Raw genomic sequence first — 22298 nt, 5'->3', positions numbered from 1 at the left:
GATGACATTAATAACCTATAAATAGGATTATGCACTTCAAAAAATCCATTTAAAAAAAAAAAAGAGCTTCCATCACTATGATGACCAATGTGATGACCACACCGCCCACTTCAAACTGGGTGTGATTTTTGAATTTCAAACTGAAAAGTAACAGTTTTGGACATAATGAGGTTTCCACCCGACAGAGACAATAGCACCCCCCCCCCCCACACACACACACACACACACACACACAATCTTCCAATTATTTTAGAATCTTTCTGAAAACTCTGGAACTCTCATGCCCACGGATCTAAAAGTAGAGACTGATGGCTGATGTGTTCAACAGAGAACTCAAATCATAGTTAGAATCAAATCAACAGTGCTCTCACATGAATAGATTCTGACTGGTTTATTTGAATGATTAGGTTGCTTTTGCTGTTTTGATGATAGTATTTTCCAGTCCAGGTACTTATAGTAGTTTGTTTTCAAATTAAAGTGAGAAAAACAAGAAAGCGGGCCAAATTGTCATGTTATACTTTTGACAGAGAAACAGATTATACGTTAGTACCCGGACCTATAGCGAGGTCCGAGAACAAGATGACACCAGGCAGTATATTAGTATTTTCACTGTTGTAATAGGGATGCACAATTCAATCGGTCATCATCGGCCTTAAACATGCAGTATCTGTATTGAAATGATAGCAATACGTCAGTTTTAGCCAATATTAAATTTGATAATATTTCAGTTTGAATGTGAAGCTTAACCAACCTTTTGGAGATGATTGATGGCTGCAGATTCTGTCAGTGTTTTCTGGGGAAGCTTTCAGAAAGGGTCTGCCTGTGGAATACATAAAAGCAAACAAATGGAAAAATGTCAAGTAAAAATGTCTCGGTCTTGCTATCAGAACGCACTTTGCAGCAGTTTGAAGTGTTTGAATCTGTGTTAAAGGAATACTTTTCAACCTTTTACTTCACCTTTTTTTCCTATCAATTGTTCACCCCATGAAGCCTTGACTTCATGGATATTTGTTTTGTTTTCGTTGCATTCCTGAGCCAATAATTAAATTTTTGCGGTCTCCGCTGTGGCTAGGAGACCAGTGCAAAACTCTCTAAAATAATAATATGAACTCCAAAACAACAGTTCAATTAGTCAAATATTGGATTATTGACTCGGGGAAAGCGACAAAAACTAAAAACCTTTTTTGGGTGACGTATTAGTTTAAACAGCTCAATATTCCCATAGTTATAACTGCTCATAGAGTTTGCTCAGTAACAGGGGTCTCCCCATTTTCATCCAATCAGGAGAGAGAACTCGTACAGTATACAGCATAAACAAGTGAAATCTGAAGCGATGACACAAACAGACAAAACATTAGCAGACAAAATTGGAATTGCATGTAACACAAACTGATACATAATCTGTGTGGGGTTTTCTCTCCTGATTGGATGAAATTGGTTACCCACCTGAAAATATTAATATCAGAAATAATTGAGAGCTTTCACCTTTTAACACAAAAGGGAAAAAAACAGTTTTTGTCTAAACCAAAACATATCCCTTACAGTACCTTTTAATAATTATAATTATTATCAAGACTCGGTGCTGTGCAGTTAGTATCATTCATGCTGGTATGTTGTATTGCAGTTACCAGCCATGGCCTGCAGAGGGAGACAGCCACCTGTCTCCCGGTACCAACCTGGCCGCTGCCTGCTGCTGAAGACAGAGTGGTATTTCAGCATGTTACATCATGCTGCTTTTTACAGTGAATGACAACGAGTCTTATCTCCCCCCCCCCAGAAATACCCATGCTACCGTTTCTCCACAGTAACTTCACTGTCAGCTCACACTTCTGCAGTGCTTCCAACCAAGGTTACCAACTACCTGCAATTCAAATAACCGGACGCCCAGAAAAACTCACTGTACATGTATACTCACTGTATACATGTACAGTTTTTTGTATATTATTATTTTGGCAAAGAAAAAAAGTGTCCAAGTACAGAGACAACACAGGTCTAGTTTACTAAGTCTAGAGGGTTTAAGTGGTTAACAACCTGTTTTATATGTAGCTGTTTGAACTAAGATGTGTATCATTGATTTATTCCCAAACAATAAGGAACAAAGTGTGTCCCTTATCAGTTTAATAATTGGGACACGTCTTTTAGTTTCCAAATAAGGGACGATTCCTTATTTTAAAGAACGGTTGGCAACCATACAGAATGCTGCTAAAATCCTCCACAATCCTGTCATGCTCCTCCGAAGACATTTTGGTACTGTCGGGTGGAAACCTCTTATGCCCAAAACGGTTACTTTTCTGGATTAAAATTCAAAAATGAAAATTCAAAAAAATAAATCAGATCAACAAGCTCAAAGCGTATAGCAACACTGCGTGTTTTGATCTTGTAGATCTGCTATTTTTGATATGTTTGTGTGACACTGTTGGTATGATCAAGTAGGGCATTAATTTATGAAAAAACTCAAAGTTAAAATGTGGAGATAAGAGGTTTCTGACTACATTTAAGTATTTTCCTGGTGTCCATATTGTGGGCGTGTCATTATAGGGCATAGCAGTGGTGGAACCTTTTTTTCCACCAGCTTTCGTTCCAGGCTGGTTGGCTTGGTTCCAGGCTTAAAATAATTAATATAAATGCTTACGGAAATCTCGGTGGTGTGAATGAATGGGCTATCCATCTGTGGAACCAAAGCCGGTGAAAAAATATGGCCGCCACTGCTATGTCCTACCTAGAGGCAAAATCTTTCAAGCACAAATGAAATAAAAAAGGAGCATTTAAACAACGCTATGTGACGTGTTGTGGGCTTGTAGAACAGCTAGTTCAGCTACCCAGGTCTCCCACGTGGCAGACCAGACACCAGACTTCTACCGCTCTTCCAAGAAAGCATTCATGCAGGGGTGTCGGTGGCACAGTCGGTAGTGCTGTCGCCTCACAGCTAGAAGGTCCTGGGTTCGATTCCCGCACGGGACGCTGTGGGCGCTGGGGGCGTGTTCTCTCCTCCGCGTCATCAGTGCCCATACCCTAGGTGGGGTTGGCGAAAGGGCCTTTCTGTGTGGAGTTTGCATGTTCTCCCCGTGTCTCATAGGGTAGGTACCCTCACAAACACATGCAGTAATCCTGGTCACTATACTGCCTCCCCCTGGCCAGCCGGGGCGCCTGATGGAGGGGAAGGGAACTGGTTGGAATAACGTGTTCCTTCCACGCGCTACGTCCAACCAGGGAAACTCTCCCCTGTCAGGTGACAAGAAGGTCAGTTGGCTCTCATGCATTGAAGGAGGCATGAGCTCGGCCCTGGCCTCCCTAGGCTGGCAGAGGGATTACATAGACAATTGGCACTGGGTGTAAAAAATAGGGCTACAAAATCGTGGGATTTAAAGAAAAAGGAAAGCATTCATGCTATCCAGTGGAAATATTTGGCCTATGAGCTTCAGGCGAGAGAGAGAGAGAGAGAGAGAGAGAGAGAGAGAGAGAGAGAGAGAGAGAGAGAGAGAGAGAGAGAGAGAGAGAGAGAGAGAGAGAGAGAGAGAGAGAGAGAGAGAGAGAGAGAGGCGCAGCAAAAGCCGTCAGACTCTGGATTTGAACTTTCGACTCGCTGTCAGGCGGCATTAGAGCCTATATGTGGTATGTGCCTTAACCATAACCAACAGAGCTGTTTCAGGTCGTGTCCCTCCCTATCCGTTCTCTGCTTTCTGTATGCACCCAATTCTGATGCTCTTTCAATGAAAAATATCCAAACCGAAAGACTAAACCTCCTCCCATTGCAATTGAATTAGGCAAAGCCAGCACTCGGTGGGAGAGAGGGAGATATGTTGGGATATCACAGGGAGAGAGAGGGGGAGAGAGAGAGAGAGAGAGAGAGAGAGGTGAGATGAATTTAGGAGCATTTATCAAGCAGTTGTGAGGAGAAATGAATTATGCAAATGAGATGTTGGCTCTGGCTGTCTGGAGAGACCATTAGAGGGGCACAACTCACATCTGCATTTAAAAACCCTGACGTGCACACTCACTCACACGCACGCACGCACGCACGCACGCACGCACGCACGCACGCACGCACGCACGCACGCACGCACGCACGCACGCACGCACGCACGCACGCACGCACGCACGCACGCACGCACGCACGCACACACGCACGCACACACGCACACATGCAGCTGGAGAAAGATAACAGTTTTTTTCTGTCTTTAGTGCTTGCATAATTTGCTTACTCACTTCTCTCAGTGTGTGCGTCTATCTATCTATCTACAGTATCTATCTATCTATCTATCTATCTATCTATCTATCTATCTATCTATCTATCTATCTATCTATCTATCTATCTCTTCTAGCTTCACAATTATACACACACACACGCACACGCACACGCACACACACACACACACACACACACACACACACACACACACACACACACAGACACAGACATACACACACACACCGCTCGGAACACTAATGGCCCTTAGAATATTCAAACAGCTCATGCCGCTGTTCTGAGCCTCATAACCGCCCACACATGCACCCCGTCCCTCTCTCCTCCTCCTCCTCCTCCTCCTCATCATCTCTGCATATTTATCCTCCTCCCTCTCTCCTTTCCTCCCCCTCTCCTCTCCTCTTCTTCCTCCTCCTCCTCCTCCCTGTGGACGAGGTGAGGGTCGGCTTAAAGTCTGCGAGCGTAGAAACCAAACCAAGGTCTTGTTGCGATCATCCCTGAGGCATGCACAGTAGTACAGTAGTTCTGTCTTTCTTGACGTCAGTGGAACCAACCTCCTCCGTCTTATTGTAACACATTAACCCTGGCAATCCCTATTTCTTAGAACAAAACGTGAATATTGGAAAAATATATATCTATTTTAAAAAGGCACTTCCAGATTATTCGATTAATCCAAAAAGTTATCGATAGAATACTCGTTGAGAATAATCGATAGGAAAAAGTAATCAATGGTCGCAGCCAATCCTATACTTTCCACTTCTCTCTCTCCTCCGTGGTTTGTTCATCCTCCCATTCTCTAAAGCGTTTGCGGCCCACCCATCTGGCCCACCCATCTTAACACATTGAGTGCCAAACACGAGGATCTACGGTTTTGCAAATACACCCGTCGAGTGCCATAACCGTAGATCTACGTGATGTCAATTTTTTTGGTTGCTCTAACGCAATTTAGGAATGATCCTCGGACCCTGTAAAATGGAATGGACGGATGTGAATCCAGTTAAAAAAACATACCTCCCGTCCACTCCAATGATAGGATCTTGAGAAAAAGGTCCTTATCTCCATATCTTTTTACCGGGGTGAAAACGAGCCATTTTCGATGGGCGATCACTCTGCAATGGCGGATTGCATTGGAAATATTATAGTTCCAGGCGTTAGTCGGGACCCTCGACCATCGACACCCTTTGTTTACATCCGCGTCGCCGTCGAGGCGTATACAGCTCTAAACAGATCAGTGTAAACGGTAAGAACGCTGGCACTGGATGTACCCTGTTTTAAAAAACCTCTGGCACTTGATGTGTTAACATGGCAGCCGTTAACACCTTTACCGCCGGGCCCGTAGTTCTACGGGCCGTTAAATCCAACGGTTAAGCGCCGAGCCCGTAGTCCTACGGGCTGCGGTCTTTTCGCGCATGCGCGGTCCGGGTGCACTTTCGGAATTTTTTTGATCCACTTCCGTTTCCGGTTTGATGACAGGAAATAGAATTATTTGGGATCCGGTTTCGACGATCACGCCCGCTCCCATTCTACAGACGAAACTGAAACTCAATTCTCTTCCTGTAGTTTTTTCTCCTCGCATTTCACTGTTTAACGTAATCCGCTCTAACTACAGTCATGGAAGTCCGTTTGACACGCGGTCTTCACTGGGAGATACAGGGAGATCTCGCGGATGTAAACAGACCGTTCACGGCTCAATCTTAAGGATTTTAACAAGATCTATGGCGACATGAAAAAAACAAAAAAACAACAAAAACACCTTGGCACTGGTGAGTACATTATGAGATTAACCTCTGGCGGTGGATGTGTTAAGTGCTCAGATGGGTGGGCCGCGTGCATCTTCAGAGCATGTTTATTTTAGTGATGAATCAATCGATTGTGTTCCAGGTTGGATCAGTGGAACCAATGTAGCATCCTTTAAGTTCCTATTTATCGGTAACACGATGAAAACTCTGTTTTTTATTTTAAAGAAAAATAAATAATCCAACATTTTTGTTACATTATTTTTAAATATATAATATCATTAAAATAAATTTAAAAAGGGTTTTGTCAGTCATTTGGGGGCCCCACTTGCAATATCCTAATGCCCACGAGTAGGCCCCAGCCCACAGGTTGGGAACCGCTGCCCTAAACGCTGGTGGACCACCCTGGCAGAGGCTCTGGCGTGTCACTCCTCATCTGTCGGTGGCCATTAACGCGCGTGTTCCCCGCCGTAGCGGCGGGCCATTAAAGCCCTGGGTTTTATGGAGGTTTGATGGAGAAAGCTGGCCCAGCGCCGCGCACACACAGCTGCCTCTGATAGCTCTGACTTGGATGCTTCTTTGGCAGCGATGATGCTTGTATGTCATTTGGCTAACGTCTGGAGCACAGCTTGTCAAAGTGGGGGCTCGGCCGCCAGGGGGTGTAATTGCAAAGAAGAGGAAAATGTAACATATTATTAATAATAATAATTAATAATACTAATACTACTAATAATAATAAGGGTAATAATAATAATAATAATAATAATAATAAGGGTAATAATAATAATACATGCTAAGAAAAATATAGCAAACATTCAATGTTATACTCATTCACGCTCCGATCTCATTTGCCCTCAATCTAACACATTGTTGTCCCTAATCGTTCAAATTAGAGCTGTCAGAATTGGCCACAAATTACTTTTGAATATTCCTTTTAAAACACCACCTGGGTTCGATCCATTCAAACCTATCAAATTTCGAATGTATATGACTTTTTATAGAAAATATTGTATACCGTAAAACTTTTCTATATGCTATATAAACGTGCTCTCTTGCAAGATCAAATGAATGATTCATACTTATTTTATTTAAGCCTCATTTTTTAATAAAGCTGTATGGTTTAGATACAAGCCCTCTGGATATACCTAAATTCAGTATGAATTGAATACTGTGTATTCAATTGAATACTGTGTATTCAATTCATCGAGACATTTACAATGGCAAACAATAACATACAGTAAAATGCAAAAACATCATATATACGAGTAGTAATAAGAAAGATAGTAAACAGTTTTTTTTTGTTTTTACTTTTTACAGGGGGCTAGTTATTTGCAACCACCTGTAGGTGCTCTTTTAAAGCGGTTTTGAAGGAGAGAGTCACACTTTTTTATGAATGTTGATATGGCATTCCACATTCTGGCAGAATATGATAGCAGTAGAACGAATTTGACCCAATTTTTGTGCCGAAAATAGGTTTGGTGAGATCAGTGGCATTGGGCTCCTTCTGGTGTTGTGCCTGTGTCTTTTATCTGCAATTTCTTCAACTGGTTGGCTGTACTGTATGTAGATTAGAACAGCAAGGACATAGGTGTAGAATTATAATCCATACACATCCATACAAGTAACCTGCTAACACAGTGTTCATCATCATCATCCTTCGACTGTCCTAGATGCCAAGTATTTCCATCGGGTCCTGGCAGCCATTACTGCTCCCAGTTCTTGCAAAGCAAGTCCTTTGTCCCTGGAGATTGTGTCAGGATATGTATGAGGCCTGGTTCCTTTGGACGATTGGGGGGCCATCCGATATTACTTGATCCTTAGAACGGTAGCAGTGACCAGCAAAGATTGCTCTACGACGTGCTATGGTTGTTGTTATTGGCGGCAGTTCAACTTCACCATAGATCTGCTCTTTGGTTGGATGTGTTTTCCAGAGGAGTCTTGTATATGTATATGTGCCATCAAGCCGGTCTTGTAATTCCTTCTTCATAGTCCATGTCTCAGCACCATATAGCAGGATGCTTTCAACACAGGCCCTGAAGAAAGAGGCCTTAGTGGAGGTTGAAATGCCAGACTGCCAGACTCAGAAGAGTTTGTTGCAGGCATTCCAGGCTTTTGAACCTAGATATTTAAAGTCCTCGACCTCCTTGATGTGTGTTCCATCCATTGATGTAATACTTGGGTGTGTAGGGTCCTCATTCATAAGCATGCATTCCATTTGGTTTGTGTTTAGCTTGAGTCCTACTTTGGCAGTGGCTTTTTCACATGAGATGAGCAGAGTCTGAGCAGATGTTGTGTGCTCTGCGGTCAGGGCTCCTCATAGTCGAGGTCAGTCAGGTATTTCTGGCTCTGACTACCAGATCTCCTCAACCACTGTCTCTGATTTTGTCCACTGATTGGACTGGACTTCTCTGGGGACTTTGAGTAGTCTACAAATATGAGACCTTGAGTTCCTCAATGATTCGTCTTATTGCTAGAATCTGCGGAAGGGTGGATCTTTTCTTCCGGAACCCATTTTGGTTCCTTCAAAGAATCGGGTCAAGGTGAGGAGTGATCCTGTTCAGAAGAAGGGAGAGGCAATGGCAGATAAAGTGATGCCCCTGTAGTTGTTTGGTTGTTGTAAATCACCAGTCTTTGGTAATGGGATAATGCAGGACTTTGAGCATGCTTTGGGCTTCCTACCCTTGAATATTCTGTTGCAGAATTCCAACAGTTGATTATGAAATAGCTTGTGCTTCCATAGGAAGGCTGGAATGTTGTCGGTCCTGGCTTTTTTGCCTTGTTCTTTTTTGCCTTGTTTGCCTTGTCACAATGCTACTAAATGCTGCAACTGGAGGATGCTGGGGAGGTGGAGGGAGTTTGATCACTGACAAGCTACAGGTGATGGTGAGCTATGCTAAGTGTGTAGCATGAAAGAGTGAGTGGCTTTCTGCTTAAAAGGACTGCCTAGATGTAGGCAGTATGAGCACGGCCTAATCAGATATGGAATGTTTTGTAATAATAATCTAAAGTAGCCTAACTTGTAACTAAACAATTGCGGTGGAGTAAAAAGTACAATATTTGCCTCTGAGATGTAGTGTTAGTTAGTATCTTTTCCCAGACGCCAACCCCCCATCTGCCAAATGTGTCTGTTGCTCGTCTTGTGCTTTGTGATTGCTTTTGCGTGGCCATGTTCCGGGCTAACGTCAAGCTCCTCCACTCTTGTCCCATCTGGCGTTTTGGCGCCGGCGCCACCGCTCGCCTGCCAAAACGCCATGTTTGGATGCACGTTAAGCATAGGAAATGACGTGTGAAACCCCAAGCAAAGCGTCCCGAAAGCCTCTCTTCTTGTACACCGGGAGAGGGATCTTCTGGCTCTACTAGTCACTGATAAGTCTGAAAGTAGCCCGAGCTACAAGATCGCAGCGTGTTGCTTCCGCGACGTATTGTGATCTTGTAGATCGGCTATTTTTGGGCATGCCACAACAATGCAGGATGAATCATGAATTAGGCAGGACAGTTGGAGTGACTTTGTGTTGTAGAAACAACAGATGTGAGGGGTTTATCTCTGAGGGTTTTGTCTGTTGGCATGTTTGGCTCTCTGGTAGTGATTATTATTATGTTGTGGTTACATCTATTGTTCCTAATTTTAAACATTTTACAACTCAGAGATCATGAAAATACAGTTTACAGAAAATTATTAGGACTGAAGAAGATGATATTTGTTATATTCAGAAATGCTAAAATAAATAAAATAAAATATTGCCTAAGTGGAATAGTCTCTCTCTCTCTCTCTCTCTCTCTCTCTCTCTCTCTCTCTCTCTCTCTCTCTCTCTCTCTCTCTCTCTCCCCCCCTCTCCCTCTCTCTCTCTCTCTGACTCATCGAGCTCTGGCCTGATAGAAACTGTTAACACTGCATAACAATGTGTCAATACTTGGGCATAATCCGGGCACACAGACAAACTTAATCATAATAGAAGTTTAAGGAACACCAACACAAGAAGGAGAAGTTGATAAAAATATGTTATTATTATATAATATATGTTTTTTAAATATCATATTTATTATTCTCTGTTAGCTCATCAGGCCTCTCATCCTGTGATCAATTGTTTCTTTTCTCCATTTTTTTGCTGAGTCACTGACTAAACAACAGACTTTCCAAGGACACTTTGCTGTTGCCTCGTCTCCTCTCCTACTGAGGAACCATAATGAGTTCACAGTCGGAGGCAGACCAGCGCACGCTCAGCACAATCTGCAGAAAATCAATTTATTTATATATCGTCACTGTCGGGTGGAAACCTTGTATGTCCAAAACTGTACAGGAAATAGGAGAAAAAAATTAACTGTGTTCCAATGGATCCAATTATCCAATAAGTTATAATTTAGTCACAAGCTCTTGTTAACACATTCCATGCCAGAGTTTAATCTCATAATGTACTCACCAGTGCCAGCGTTTTATTGTTGTTTTTTAGTTTTTTTCATGTCGCCACAGACCTCGCTAAATAAGTTAAAAGTGCGCGTTCATTTGGTTCTAAACACACAGCGGATCCGTGAGAAACGGCGAGCGAAAACAGTTTCCAAATCCGTGCCGCCATCTTGAAGCTACAGCCGATCAACGGTAAACAGTGATCAGCGAGGAGAAAAACAACAACCAGAGAAAATCGAGTTTTAAACAGGATCCCAGACAGGAAGCGGATACGATCGAAAAAAACGGAACCCGAATAATTCCGTTTCCGACCGGAAACCGGAAACGGAAATGGATCAAAAAAATTCGGAAAGTGCACCTGGGGCACTTAACACATTGGGTGCCAGAGGTTTATTAAAATATTATACGTTGAGTGCCTGCATTTCTTCCATCCACTTGCGTTATACGTTTCGTGCTGTGAGAAGCCCAGACGCGGAAGTGCATGTAAACAAAGCGTGCGTGCGAGACGGCGGAGGGTCCCGACTAACGCCTGGAACAATAATATTTCCAACGCGACCCTCCATTGCAGCGTGATCGCCGATCGAAAACGGCTCGTTTCCACCACATTAAAAAGAAATGGAGATATTAAGCTTTTAGTCAAGGAGATAACATTGAAAACGCCGACCGGAAGGATTTTTGACATGGAGCCTCATCCAGCCTCTTCTTCTCAGAAACTCCTTGGGTGATGTCAAAGTTTCGTTTTAGCGCCCCACGTGGGCCACTCGTATAAAAATAGAATTGGGTCAAAAACGGTCCGGACCGTTTTCGGCACTTCTCGTTTGGACCCTCAAAAACGGTCCGGACCGTTTTTGGCATTCAATGTGTTAACATGGGAATCGGCGGTTCGCGTAGATCTACGCGACTGGCACGCTGCGGCTTTAAATAGGTTCGCGTAGATCTACGCGACTGGCATGCAATGTGTTAATCATGGTCAAAGAAAAAACAAATTTTAAGCACAGGATAAAAATATACATTTCCGTTCAAATATATGTGTTGATAATTTTTTTTTCAAAAACAAACAGACAGACATACATACAGGTGCGTCAATTGTTACAGGTATAATGCATAGTTTTCTATGCATTTCGTTTTTTTGGGGGGGTTTGACCCCCAATTTCTTCCGGCCGCTCGGCTTCGCCGCGCGCCCAGGATAGGTGTCCGTTAATTCAATCTCTGGGAGTTGGCAACCCTAACCTTGCCATACCTTAGCTTTTGCTGAACTGATGCCACTGGACATACACACAAAGTAAACAGGTACACTTTCAATATGATGTCAAAAAGTACATTTTCTTATAACAATAACAATGTGTAGTGTGTTACAAAATCCAAAATAGGACCGTCATTTTTAGCTGGCGGCCCCTTGGACTTTTGGTATTTTGCTGAGTGGCCCCTGAGCCATCTTAAGTTGAGTAGCCCTGCACTAGACCATACCCGGTGAAGGGCGCAGGCGAAAGTACAGACCTGCTTGTTTCTCGCGCGAAACCTGGCAACGTTATCTCCCATTGTTTGACACATAATGGCTAATAATGGCTAAGATTTGATGAAATTGAGAAACGGGCTTCGCAGTTAAGTTCAGATGGTAATGGGCAATGGCTGTGTGCAAAATCAGATCAAGTGCTCCAGCCAGTGAGGAGAAACGGGCACACAGTTTTGCTGAACAAGACACCAAGACACCATGGCCACAGAGGTTTGTCAAATTATAGGAGGATACTTGATCATACTACAGCGTCACACAGAAGCATCTAAAGTAGCAGATCTGAAAGCTCAAAATGCGGTGCGAAGCGACGCGTTTTGAGCTACTTTTTTATTTGAATCCTGAAAAGTAACAGTTTGGGACATACAGTATGAGTATGATTTACAACTTGGGCAATTAGCAGACGCTCTTATCCAGAGTGACTTACAGAAAGCAAAGTAAACACATACCGTACACAGAACACAGAGTGCCGTGTAGTGCCTCAAGAAACTAGGATCCCAGGTCAACCACCCTAGCATCTGCCTAAACAATAAAGACTGCAAATATACAATAGACAATATGCACACGCACACGCACACGCACACGCACACACACACACACACACACACACACACACACACACACACACACACACACACACACACACACACACACACACACACACACTGAGGCACCACACCAAATCCATAACACATATTGAATATGAGACAAACCCAAGACTTCTTTCCACTCAGAAAGTAAATGCTGGCCCGGACCGCTACCTAGGCTGCAATGTAGCCTGACAGCGTGTCATGGGTTCGACTAACGATCCCGACGGCCTTTGTTGCGTGTCACTCCCCATCTCTCTCTCCCATTTGCTGTCAGCCTACTGTCCTATCAATAATAAAGGCATAAAAAGACCTGAAATAAATCCCCCCCCCCCCAAAAAAAAAAGAAAGATAATGCTGACATTGACTAAAGATTTAAGTGTCGATATTCTTAATGATGTGGCTTCTCGTGCCGGGTAGCTCAGTTGAGCAACTTGCCTTTAAATCACAAGGTCATGGGTTCAGTCCAGAGAACTGCCAACTCAGCGTAATAATGCACAGCTTTGGTAACCAGTGGTTATAAAGTAACTAAGTACATATACAGTACCAGAGTACTGTACAATATTTTTTACTTTACTTGAGTATTTCCATGTCTTGATACTTTATACTTCCACTTCAGAGGCAAATATATTACTTTTTCCGTCCACTGTAATTATTTGAAAACTTTAGATTAGAACTTTAGATATAGATTTTTATTATTAATTTAAAAATAATAATTCCATTCTCTATATTTGAAAATAGCTGATCTACAAGCTCGCAACGTGCTGCGATGCGACGTGATAGTCATAGTTTTTGTCAATGAAATTAACATGTTCATTTTAATGTTAATATTGTCTATATCAGTGCACACTCCTTTCTCAATACAAAGGCAAATATACCGTACCCTAATATATATTTTTTTAACCTTCAATTTGGCATTAGTAGCCTAAATCAAAATTAAAGGTTACCGGCATGATAAGAGTGATAACACGTGTTATAGAGGCTATTTTGTAAGGATATGAATGAATACAGGTGTATTCTACAGATTGTTTTGCCCTTTGCTTTGCCTTGGGCACAAAGACATTTGAAAAGCACTGTTCTAGAGTGCAGTGTGAAGCGAATAGATGGCTGATACCGACAATAAGTCATTGCGTCTTACTTACCTCTGAGAGAAGGTTCTGTCTCTGCTGACTGAATACACACTGTGAATACTGCCTTTATTTACTGAAATTATAGCAAAGAAGCGTATGTAGAAACATTTCTGAGATTTTGTGACCTTTCATACACAATTAAAAGTGTGGAAATTGTCTCTTAATACGGTACAAATAGTTTTGATGACCATCTTCAATTCGATGCGAACACTGACGCTATTGTGAAGCGAGGGCAGCAGAGAATTAACCTTCTACAGAAAGGACATTCTTTTTCTGTCAGGCCCCCGTGCATCCTCTGTGGGTTTTTATCAATCGTTTATTGAGTCTTCTGAGCTGTTCTTTCATCCGCTCGTTTCACAGCCTCACAGTTAAAGACAGAAGCAGACTGAACAGCGTTCTGCAGATCCGTTCTGAGATTATCACAGTGAAACAAAAGAGACCCCCGTTCTTTTCTGTAACCAAACAAGGCTGAAGGCTGCAAGCATTTTAGTTTATCCTGGACATGATTTAGCCAAGCGAAAGTTCTCTGTTGCTATCAGCTAGGGCCTCGTTATTGTTCAAGGTTGTACTAGCCTCGCTTTTGCACTCGCAGATTCGTCTGATCCCAGGCTAAGGTTGTACTACATTGTGCTCAGGTACATAAGAGCAATACTTATTTTTGAGAGAGAGAGAGAGAGAGAGAGAGAGAGAGAGAGAGAGAGAGAGAAAAAAAAAATGGTGTAGTTTTATACTAAGCCATCTTATACACCATCAGCATTTGTCAGTAGATGCCACATTACCTTATACTATAAACCAGGAGCGTATCGTCATTGGGGCCAACGAGGCCATGGCCCGGTCTGTAAACCCAGCTTGTCCCTGTGTAGGGGCAAGATCCGCCAGGGGAAAAAAAAAACTAAAAATCAACATTAGCAGCCCCTCACCCTATTCTGTTGTGGCCGACCACAGAAAGTCTCCTTTGTTTTCAAATGGGGCTCATTTGCATTCGGCCGAATTGTTAATGAGTGGCCATTAAAAACCAGTTTAGCCGTCAAACCGGTTCTGGCCCGGTTCTGGCCCGGTCAATGTTAGAATCCACCAAACGCCACTGATATAAACCACAGTGTGTTATGTACAACAGTTTACGTAGGAACAGTCAAGCACATTAAAGGGATATTTCACTTTCAAACATGTTGTCATCTGCTCTGGCTTTAGTGAGCACCCCAGACAGTTTTTAAGTTGCTTCAGTATTTAGATATTTGAAATACATTTTATCAGACACCCCCTTCCTATACAAACCCATTGTAACTTCAAACTACATTTTAACCATGATAGATTAATCTGAGAAAAAAAAACACACGTCCTTGGTTCTGTTGACTGATATTGTCCTTGAGGGGGCCGTGTTTTACTTGGGGGAAAATGAAAACAATTTGAGTAAAATAATAATATGAAATAAAATAAATAAATAAACTGTGTGTTCAGGGCTGACCTGGGAGGATGAACGCACGCAGCAGGTTCTCTCCAAGGAGCTGTCCAAACTCAGGAGGGTTCCATACAGACCCCTGGACCACCAACTCATCTACAACACTGACAGCAGGTACTGCTGTGTGTGTGTGTGTGTGTGTGTGTGTGTGTGTGTGTGTGTGTGTGTGTGTGTGTGTGTGTGTGTGTGTGTGTGTGTGTGTGTGTGTGTGTACAGTACTGTACTGTACTGTACACAATGGTGTACAGTAATGAAGTACATTTTCCTGAGTATTGTACTTAAAGATAGGGTAAGTGATATTTTTTGGTTAAAACAAAAAGTGTTTTGTTAAAAGGTTACAGCTCTATATTCTGATAGTAATCATTGCTATAGAGTGTTTGTTCAGTAACAGGAGTCTGCCTGCATGTCTCTCCAGCTCTTCAATAAACGGAAAACATATTTTGAGGTGGGTTTCTGCAAATCAGAAGAGTAGCCTACCCATTTATCAGCTTAATGTTTATTTGTTTCATCTCTTCCAATTTCACTTGTTTAATCTGTATCCTGTCTGAGTTGTCTATCCTGATTGCTGATTGGATACAATTGGTATCCTGTCCTGAAAATGCATTTCATGTTTAATAAAGTGCTGGAGAGACCCCTGTTACTGAACAAACACTCTATGCAATGATTACTATCAGAATATAGACCTATTTAACACATATTTTAACCAAAGAAAATCACATACCCTACCTTTAAGCCCTATTTCAAATATAGTGAAAATAGCAGATCTACAAGCTCACAACGTGTCACAATAGTGATGTGTTGTGAGCTTGTAGGTCTACCATGTTCACACTATTACTGATCGTTTTTTTGAAAGTGTGTACAGTTATATTGTACTATAGTGTAACTTACTACTACCATGCTGATTGGTCAAAATACAATTTTGTCCACTAAAAAAGTTACATAATGTAGCTTTAAACCCTCTATACTACCATGCAAGTATACTATTTAGTGGATGAAGTACAGAGCCGACCCCAGTCAATTAAGTATACTCTTTTTCCCCTCTACACCAAATCTCTTCACCGAAAATTATGACATGTTAGCTTGTAGACTGACTATTTTGGGCAAATGTTCGCCCCCAGAATATGGATGCTATGTTTAAAGTGGGCATACCCTGCATGTCATGGTAAACGGGGCTTCTTTTTTGTCATACAGGTGTATAAAACCTGAATACATTAATACCTGTAACGATTAAAGGGAGAACGTGCAAAGAACAAGGGGGAGATTTGAGAAGTGTGGTTGATTATGCATTCTGGTTTACCACGGCTGGGGTTCAGTTTGTGGCGTGGACAATTACGCCTCTAAAAAGCAGGTGCAAATTAGTCCTGGCATATTGGACAGGTGTGTGTGTGTGTGTGTGTGTGTGTGTGTGTGTGTGTGTGTGTGTGTGTGTGTGTGTGTGTGTGTGTGTGTGTGTGTGTGTGTGTGTGTGTGTGCGTAGCGTGCGTGCGCGTGCGTGTGCGAGTGTGTGAGTGTGTAATTGTAGCAAGGAGACATGTAGGCCTTGATGTCGCGGCGAGAGCATTTTTAGAACAAGTTTGCTGCCAAAGCCAATTTTGCCCAGCATGATGGGGCCGTAGATTGCTCTCCACGTGCAGCTTTAATTCCTGCTTCCAACACATTTACAGAAACAGAAGACATCTGTAGCGCAAGACACCAACATTGAAAGTGGGAGCAAATATTCCACATTTTAGGGCAAGTAGTTCTCAAACTTTAAAAATGCTATGACCTCCTTTAAAGGGGCAAGACCCACTTTGGTACAGGTTTGGGTTGTGTAGTTAATTTGCCATGATGTAACTTCAAAGGTGGACACGAATCAAAAAAAAATTGCCTCCATTGATTAGAAATGGATAATTCAAAATATAATCCTCATTGACTTACATTGTATGGTAAAAACAGCTCTCAAAGTCACTCTTTTGCACGTAAACAAACACAAACAAAGCTGATTCAGACATTATATTTGTATTTAAAAAACAAGCAGTACTGGGTTTGGTGATGTTCTATATTGTCTGAATCAGCTTGTGTTTGTTTATGTGCTAAAAGAGTGACTTTGAGAGCTGTTTCACTGTCAATGAGGAGCATATTTTCAATTATTTTTGATTTCTTGCCCACCTTTGGAGTTACATCATTAACTACGCAACCAAAGTGGTCTATGCCCTTTGACTCTGACAGTATGCACATGGAACCAAATGGTAGATACTGGCAGAGTTATAGTCAAGTCTGACTGTCGGTTTTAGAAATATTTAGCCAATGCAAAGTATTAGCAAGAGTTTGTGACTAAATAATAACTGAAAAGTATAAGTTTTTTTTTGACATACAAGGTTTCCACCCTGACAGCGCAGACATGGAGGGACAGCGAGTGCTGCGGAGCTGCTGCGGAGCTGCCGGCGGTGCCAGCTTTGGGAGTGTGCTGCGTTTGTGTAACGCAGTCCCCACCAATATTATTTACGATTCTGTGCCTATCGGTACATAACTCGGACGGCGCTTAGTCGACTAGCAGACCATCGGCCGGTCGTCGCGGGCACTCGCGCCTGGAGGCGCTCGGGCGCGACTCCTTGGCCTCAAGGTCTGCTGAGTCGGCGTGCCTCCGTCATGGTCCAAAACTATACTTTATCGGCGGAAAAAATAAGTTGACTGCCACTCCTCCACCGGCAGTTCCGCGGCAGTTCCGCTGCTCCGCCGGCAGCTGCCGCTCCACCGCCGGCAGTCACTGCCGGCAGCTGCCGCTCCTCCACCGGCAGTTCCGCGGCAGTTCCGTGGCAGCTTTGCTCCACCGCCGGCAGTCACTGCCGGCAGCTGCCGCTCCTCCACCGGCAGTTCCGCAGCAGTTCCGCTGCCGCAAAATGCACTCGCTCCTTCTGCAGACATGACCGTCCGCTGGCCAGCTCCCTGCGGTGGCTTGAATTATATGTGCAGCCTCTTTCTTTGTTCATCTGTGTAGGACCTGCTATGTCTTTCTTTTTTACATGGTTAGTTCATTCTGTGACTCCCAATGCATTTATTGGGAGTCACAGCGTCGCCCCAAATTAAATTTCTCTCAGTTGGAGGTGCAATGTGTCCCTCCAAAATGTTTCGATGTTCTGTTACTTTATACATTGAGATGCTTCAATTTCAGCATGACTGGTTCCACCCTTTAAATATACATTTAAAGCGCTTCAAAAAGAAGGCGGTCCTGTTCACAAATTATCTGCTCCTTTATTAAATCATGATTTTAAGTCACGCAGGTTGCAATCACAATTCCTTCCGAGGTCACAATTTGCCCTGCTCATGTACATACGTAATTCTGTCCCTTGTCGCAACACACTGTGTGGAGAGGACGTTGCTTTCTTTTACAGACCCTTTTAAGTTTTGAATTAGGTAATAGGCATACCTTTTATAGAATCGAAGTACTTCTTTTTTTTATTGTCGGTTGCTGGGTGTTTTAATTGTGGTTTATATTTGTGTATTGTCTTGAATGAACTAAACTATTATCCCTTGTGGATATTAAAGGATCTCTCTCTCTCTCTCTCTCTCTCTCTCTCTCTCTCTCTCTCTCTCTCTCTCTCTCCTCTCTCCTCTCTCTCCTCTCTCTCTCTCTCTGTCTTTTTTCCCTGTCTCTCTCTCTCTGTCTTTTTCCCTGTCTCTCTCTCTCTGTCCCCACCAGATTTTCAAGTCGGCCCTGGTTTCGGAAAAGCTTGGGAACCGCTGAAATATAGAACCTTGACCTCATGACCTCTTCTCTCCATCCCCTCTCTCTCTCTCTCTCTCTCCTCCAGGCCGGTAGCAGAGGCGGTGGACCCGGCGACCAGAGGGTGAAGCAGTGGAGGTGGAGCTGAACAGAAACCCTCCACATGTACCTCCAGCGTCTGGGGCTCATCCCCAAGACAGCCCCCCCTGTCGGCCCCAAAACCCCCAGCAAGGTGAGGCCATTCCTGGGGACCTTTGGTGGGGTCTTGTCGGAGAGGTGGTGGAGTGTAACATAAGCCCAGTGGTTCTCAAACTTTTTTAATGTCAAGGACCCCCCCCAAAATGATATGTATTTGGCTGCGGACCCCCCCCCCCATCTCAAAAATATTTGTGCCAGGGATTTTTGGAAAAATAGCAGATCTACAAGCTCATAGCGCGGCACTCGGTGCTGCGCTATGAGCTTGTATATCTGCTATTTTTGAATAGCCAAATACAGTTAAAGTCGTTAAAATGATTGTGACGCTATAATCATTTTGCTGGGGACCCCCTGGTACCCCCCTGGTACCCCCCAAGGACCCCTGGATGTCCCCAGACCACACTTTGAGAACCAATGATATATAGCCTTCTCTAGTATCTTTCCCCCCCCAATTACAGCATAATATTGGGTTGTGCAGGTGAGATTTAGAAAACCCTGTGGGGTTCATAAAGTTAATCACACCTCATTTAACAAAAATACAAGTAATCAGAAAAATAAAAAGCATTGTTTATGTTGTTTATTTGCATTGTTTATTTGGCAACATAAACAATACAACTATCAATCAACAATCTGTCAGGGCACACATTTCTACTTATTCTACATAATAACATAAAATAATTGGCCATGATCAAGTTGTGAGTGTTGTGAGCTTGTAGATTGGCTATTTTTCACTACTTTTGTGTGACACTCTTGTATGATCAAGTAGGGCATTGTTTTAAGCAAAAGACATAAAGTTTGAAATATGGAAATACAAGGTTTCTGCCCGACAAGATGTAACTGTCTGCTTTGTAGAAATGAAGAGCAGGGTGTCTGAATAAACACCCTGCAGCCTGACACATCCACACCTGCCCACACAAACACACACAGATGCACGCACGCACGCTCACACCATACACACACACACACGCTCGCACCATACACACACATTTACACACACACAACACCACACACACACGCGCACACGCACACACACACACCACACACACACACACACACACACACACACACACACACACACACACACACACCACACACACACATATGCACACATATGCACACACACCGCCCGCCCATTACACTTACACACAAACATCCAGAGGACTGATGGTTTCTCGAATCAACGCAAATGTGTGTGTGTGTGTGTGTGTGTGTGTGTGTGTGTGTGTGTGTGTGTGTGTGTGCGTGTGTGCGTGTGTGTGTGTGTGTGTGTGTGTGTGTGTGTGTGTGACTGATGGTCTCTCCCAGCGGGGGTCTTATGACTCCAATTATACCAGCCCAGGGTTTCAGGAGTTCACACCCCTAAATAATAACTCTGCCACCGATTGGCCGCCTGTCATGTCCGTCACAGAGGGGAACGGCTAGAGGGGACGGGCTGAATGTGAGGGGCCGCCGCCCCACCCCCCGCTGAGAGAGGGGGTTGGGGCTATGGTGAGGGTTAGAAGTACTCCCGATTTAAAAATAAATAAAAGTAGCAGTTCCACAATGTAGAAATGTAAAAGGCCTGTATTCAAAATTTTACTTGAGTGTAAGTACAAAAGTATTGGAATCTAAACTAACACTTCCAAAGTAAAAGTACTCATGGTGACTACATTTCCCCCCCCGAAAATAGCCAATCTACAAGCTCACAACGCGGAGCTTGTAGATCTGCTATTGTTGAATACACGAGGTACAAAATAGGGCTTAATTGGTTTAATGTATGTTTTGTAACAATAATAGAAATCTGCAAACGAACTTTCAAATAGTTGTAATGGAGTAAAATGTATAATATTTTCCTATAAGATGTGGTGGAGTGGAAGTAAAACTAATTGAAAAATACAGTACAGTAAAAGTACCTCAAAATTGTAGTTACTTTATGCCACAGGGGGGGTACGGTTAGAGCGTTGGGGGGGGGGGCTGAAAGCGAGGGGCCGCGGCCCCCCCTGCTGTGTGTGTGTGTGTGTGCGTGTGCACGCGGGGGGGGGGGGGTATATAGAGGGTTAGAGGTGACGGGGGCTCATGGGACCAGCGGTGATGAATGGCTGCGTGCGTGTGTGTATGTGTGAGTCATTTAGAGGTATAATTAACACTGAGGAAGATTAATGTGAAATGCGGGCGCTTTATATTTGTATTGTTATGATAATGTTGGGCTTATGTAGCCAGTATTGCTGTGTGTGTGTGTGTGTGTGTGTTGTGTGTGTGTGTGTGTGTGTGTGTGTGTGTGTGTGTGTGTGTGTGTGTGTGTGTGTGTGTGTGTGTGTGTGTGTGTGTGTGTGTGCGTTTGTAAATTACGACCCAGACATGAGAAATATTGTGTTTAGCAGCCTTTATTTGTCTTCATGGGTAGCCTACGGGGTATTCTAAAAGGACAGAGAGGAAGATATGCTGTATCAGTCCTTGGTCTGGTAACTGGTAATGTAGGTGGTACTAAACGCAGCCATTCTGTGAACTGTCTGCTAAGTTTCGTACTGCTGTATCTGGATAATGCAATGCAGTGGCACTTCTGCTTGTACTGATTGGTATAGGGCTGATATGGCTTATCACCGTCTCACCCCATTCAGCATTCCCCTCACCCAGGGCAAATAAAGCCTCTGTAAATGAAAATGATTACTAGCCTTATGCTCATCTCTAACATGGATTTACATCCGTTTCTATTTCCAGAGTGACCGCTTCCAGTCAGGCACTGCCGCAGACTACTACCCCGCCTGGTCCAAGGCCCTGGGCGGGGGTCAAAAGTCCTCATCCTCCCCCAGCTTCTCCCCCGTCATGTCCTCCTCCTTCCAACCTCAGTCCTCTCGCCAGGACAGACCTCGTCCTCCCGCAGAGGGGGACCTGCTCGTGGCTGCCCTGAAGCAGTACCTCTTGGGGCAGCTGGACCTCCAGCGAGGGGGTGTGAAGACCCCGGAGATCCAGGACGCACCGGCCTCTCGCAGCAGACCGGTCTACGGTAGCAGCTCAGAAAGTTCTGGGCCCGCCAAAGAGACACTGAGGCTTCAGAATGTGCCAGCAAGTCGAGGTCCCTCTGTCAAGCAGCCACTCTCTTCTGTGGATGGTAGGTGTTTATATTCTGTGGATGGTAGGTGTTTATATTCTGTGGATGGTAGGTGTTTATATTCTGTGGATGGTAGGTGTTTATATTCTGTGGATGGTAGGTGTTTATATTCTGTGGATGGTAGGTGTGGATGGTAGGTGTTTATATTCTGTGGATGGTAGGTGTTTACATTCTGTGGATGGTAGGTGTTTATATTCTGTGGATGGTACAGTCATTGCCTATTGACTTTGTCGTTTTTTTTCTGGCATCTCATGCGTGTCACGCAGGACATGTGTTATTTCCAC

General features: G+C 43.5%; 1 protein-coding gene across 1 annotated transcript in view; it reads left to right on the top strand.

The window, feature by feature from the left end:
- LOC308093616 (receptor-type tyrosine-protein phosphatase N2-like) overlaps nt 1–22298 on the top strand; it is a gene marked incomplete at both ends in the record, with an annotated part of 233685 nt that overhangs the window by 21233 nt on the left and 190154 nt on the right. The window contains 6 exon segments of the mRNA XM_080439948.1: nt 15028–15142; nt 18820–18842; nt 18845–18859; nt 18862–18887; nt 18889–18963; nt 21624–22014. Of these exon segments, the coding sequence (XP_080296074.1) occupies nt 15028–15142; nt 18820–18842; nt 18845–18859; nt 18862–18887; nt 18889–18963; nt 21624–22014 (645 nt within the window).

The sequence above is a fragment of the Gymnoscopelus braueri genome, assembly GCF_963280865.1.
Source record: "Gymnoscopelus braueri genome assembly, chromosome: 10".
In the NCBI taxonomy this organism is placed as follows: Eukaryota; Metazoa; Chordata; class Actinopteri; order Myctophiformes; family Myctophidae; genus Gymnoscopelus; species Gymnoscopelus braueri.
Note: the sequence above shows the minus strand (reverse complement) of the source record. Positions and strands in the feature narration are given on the sequence as shown.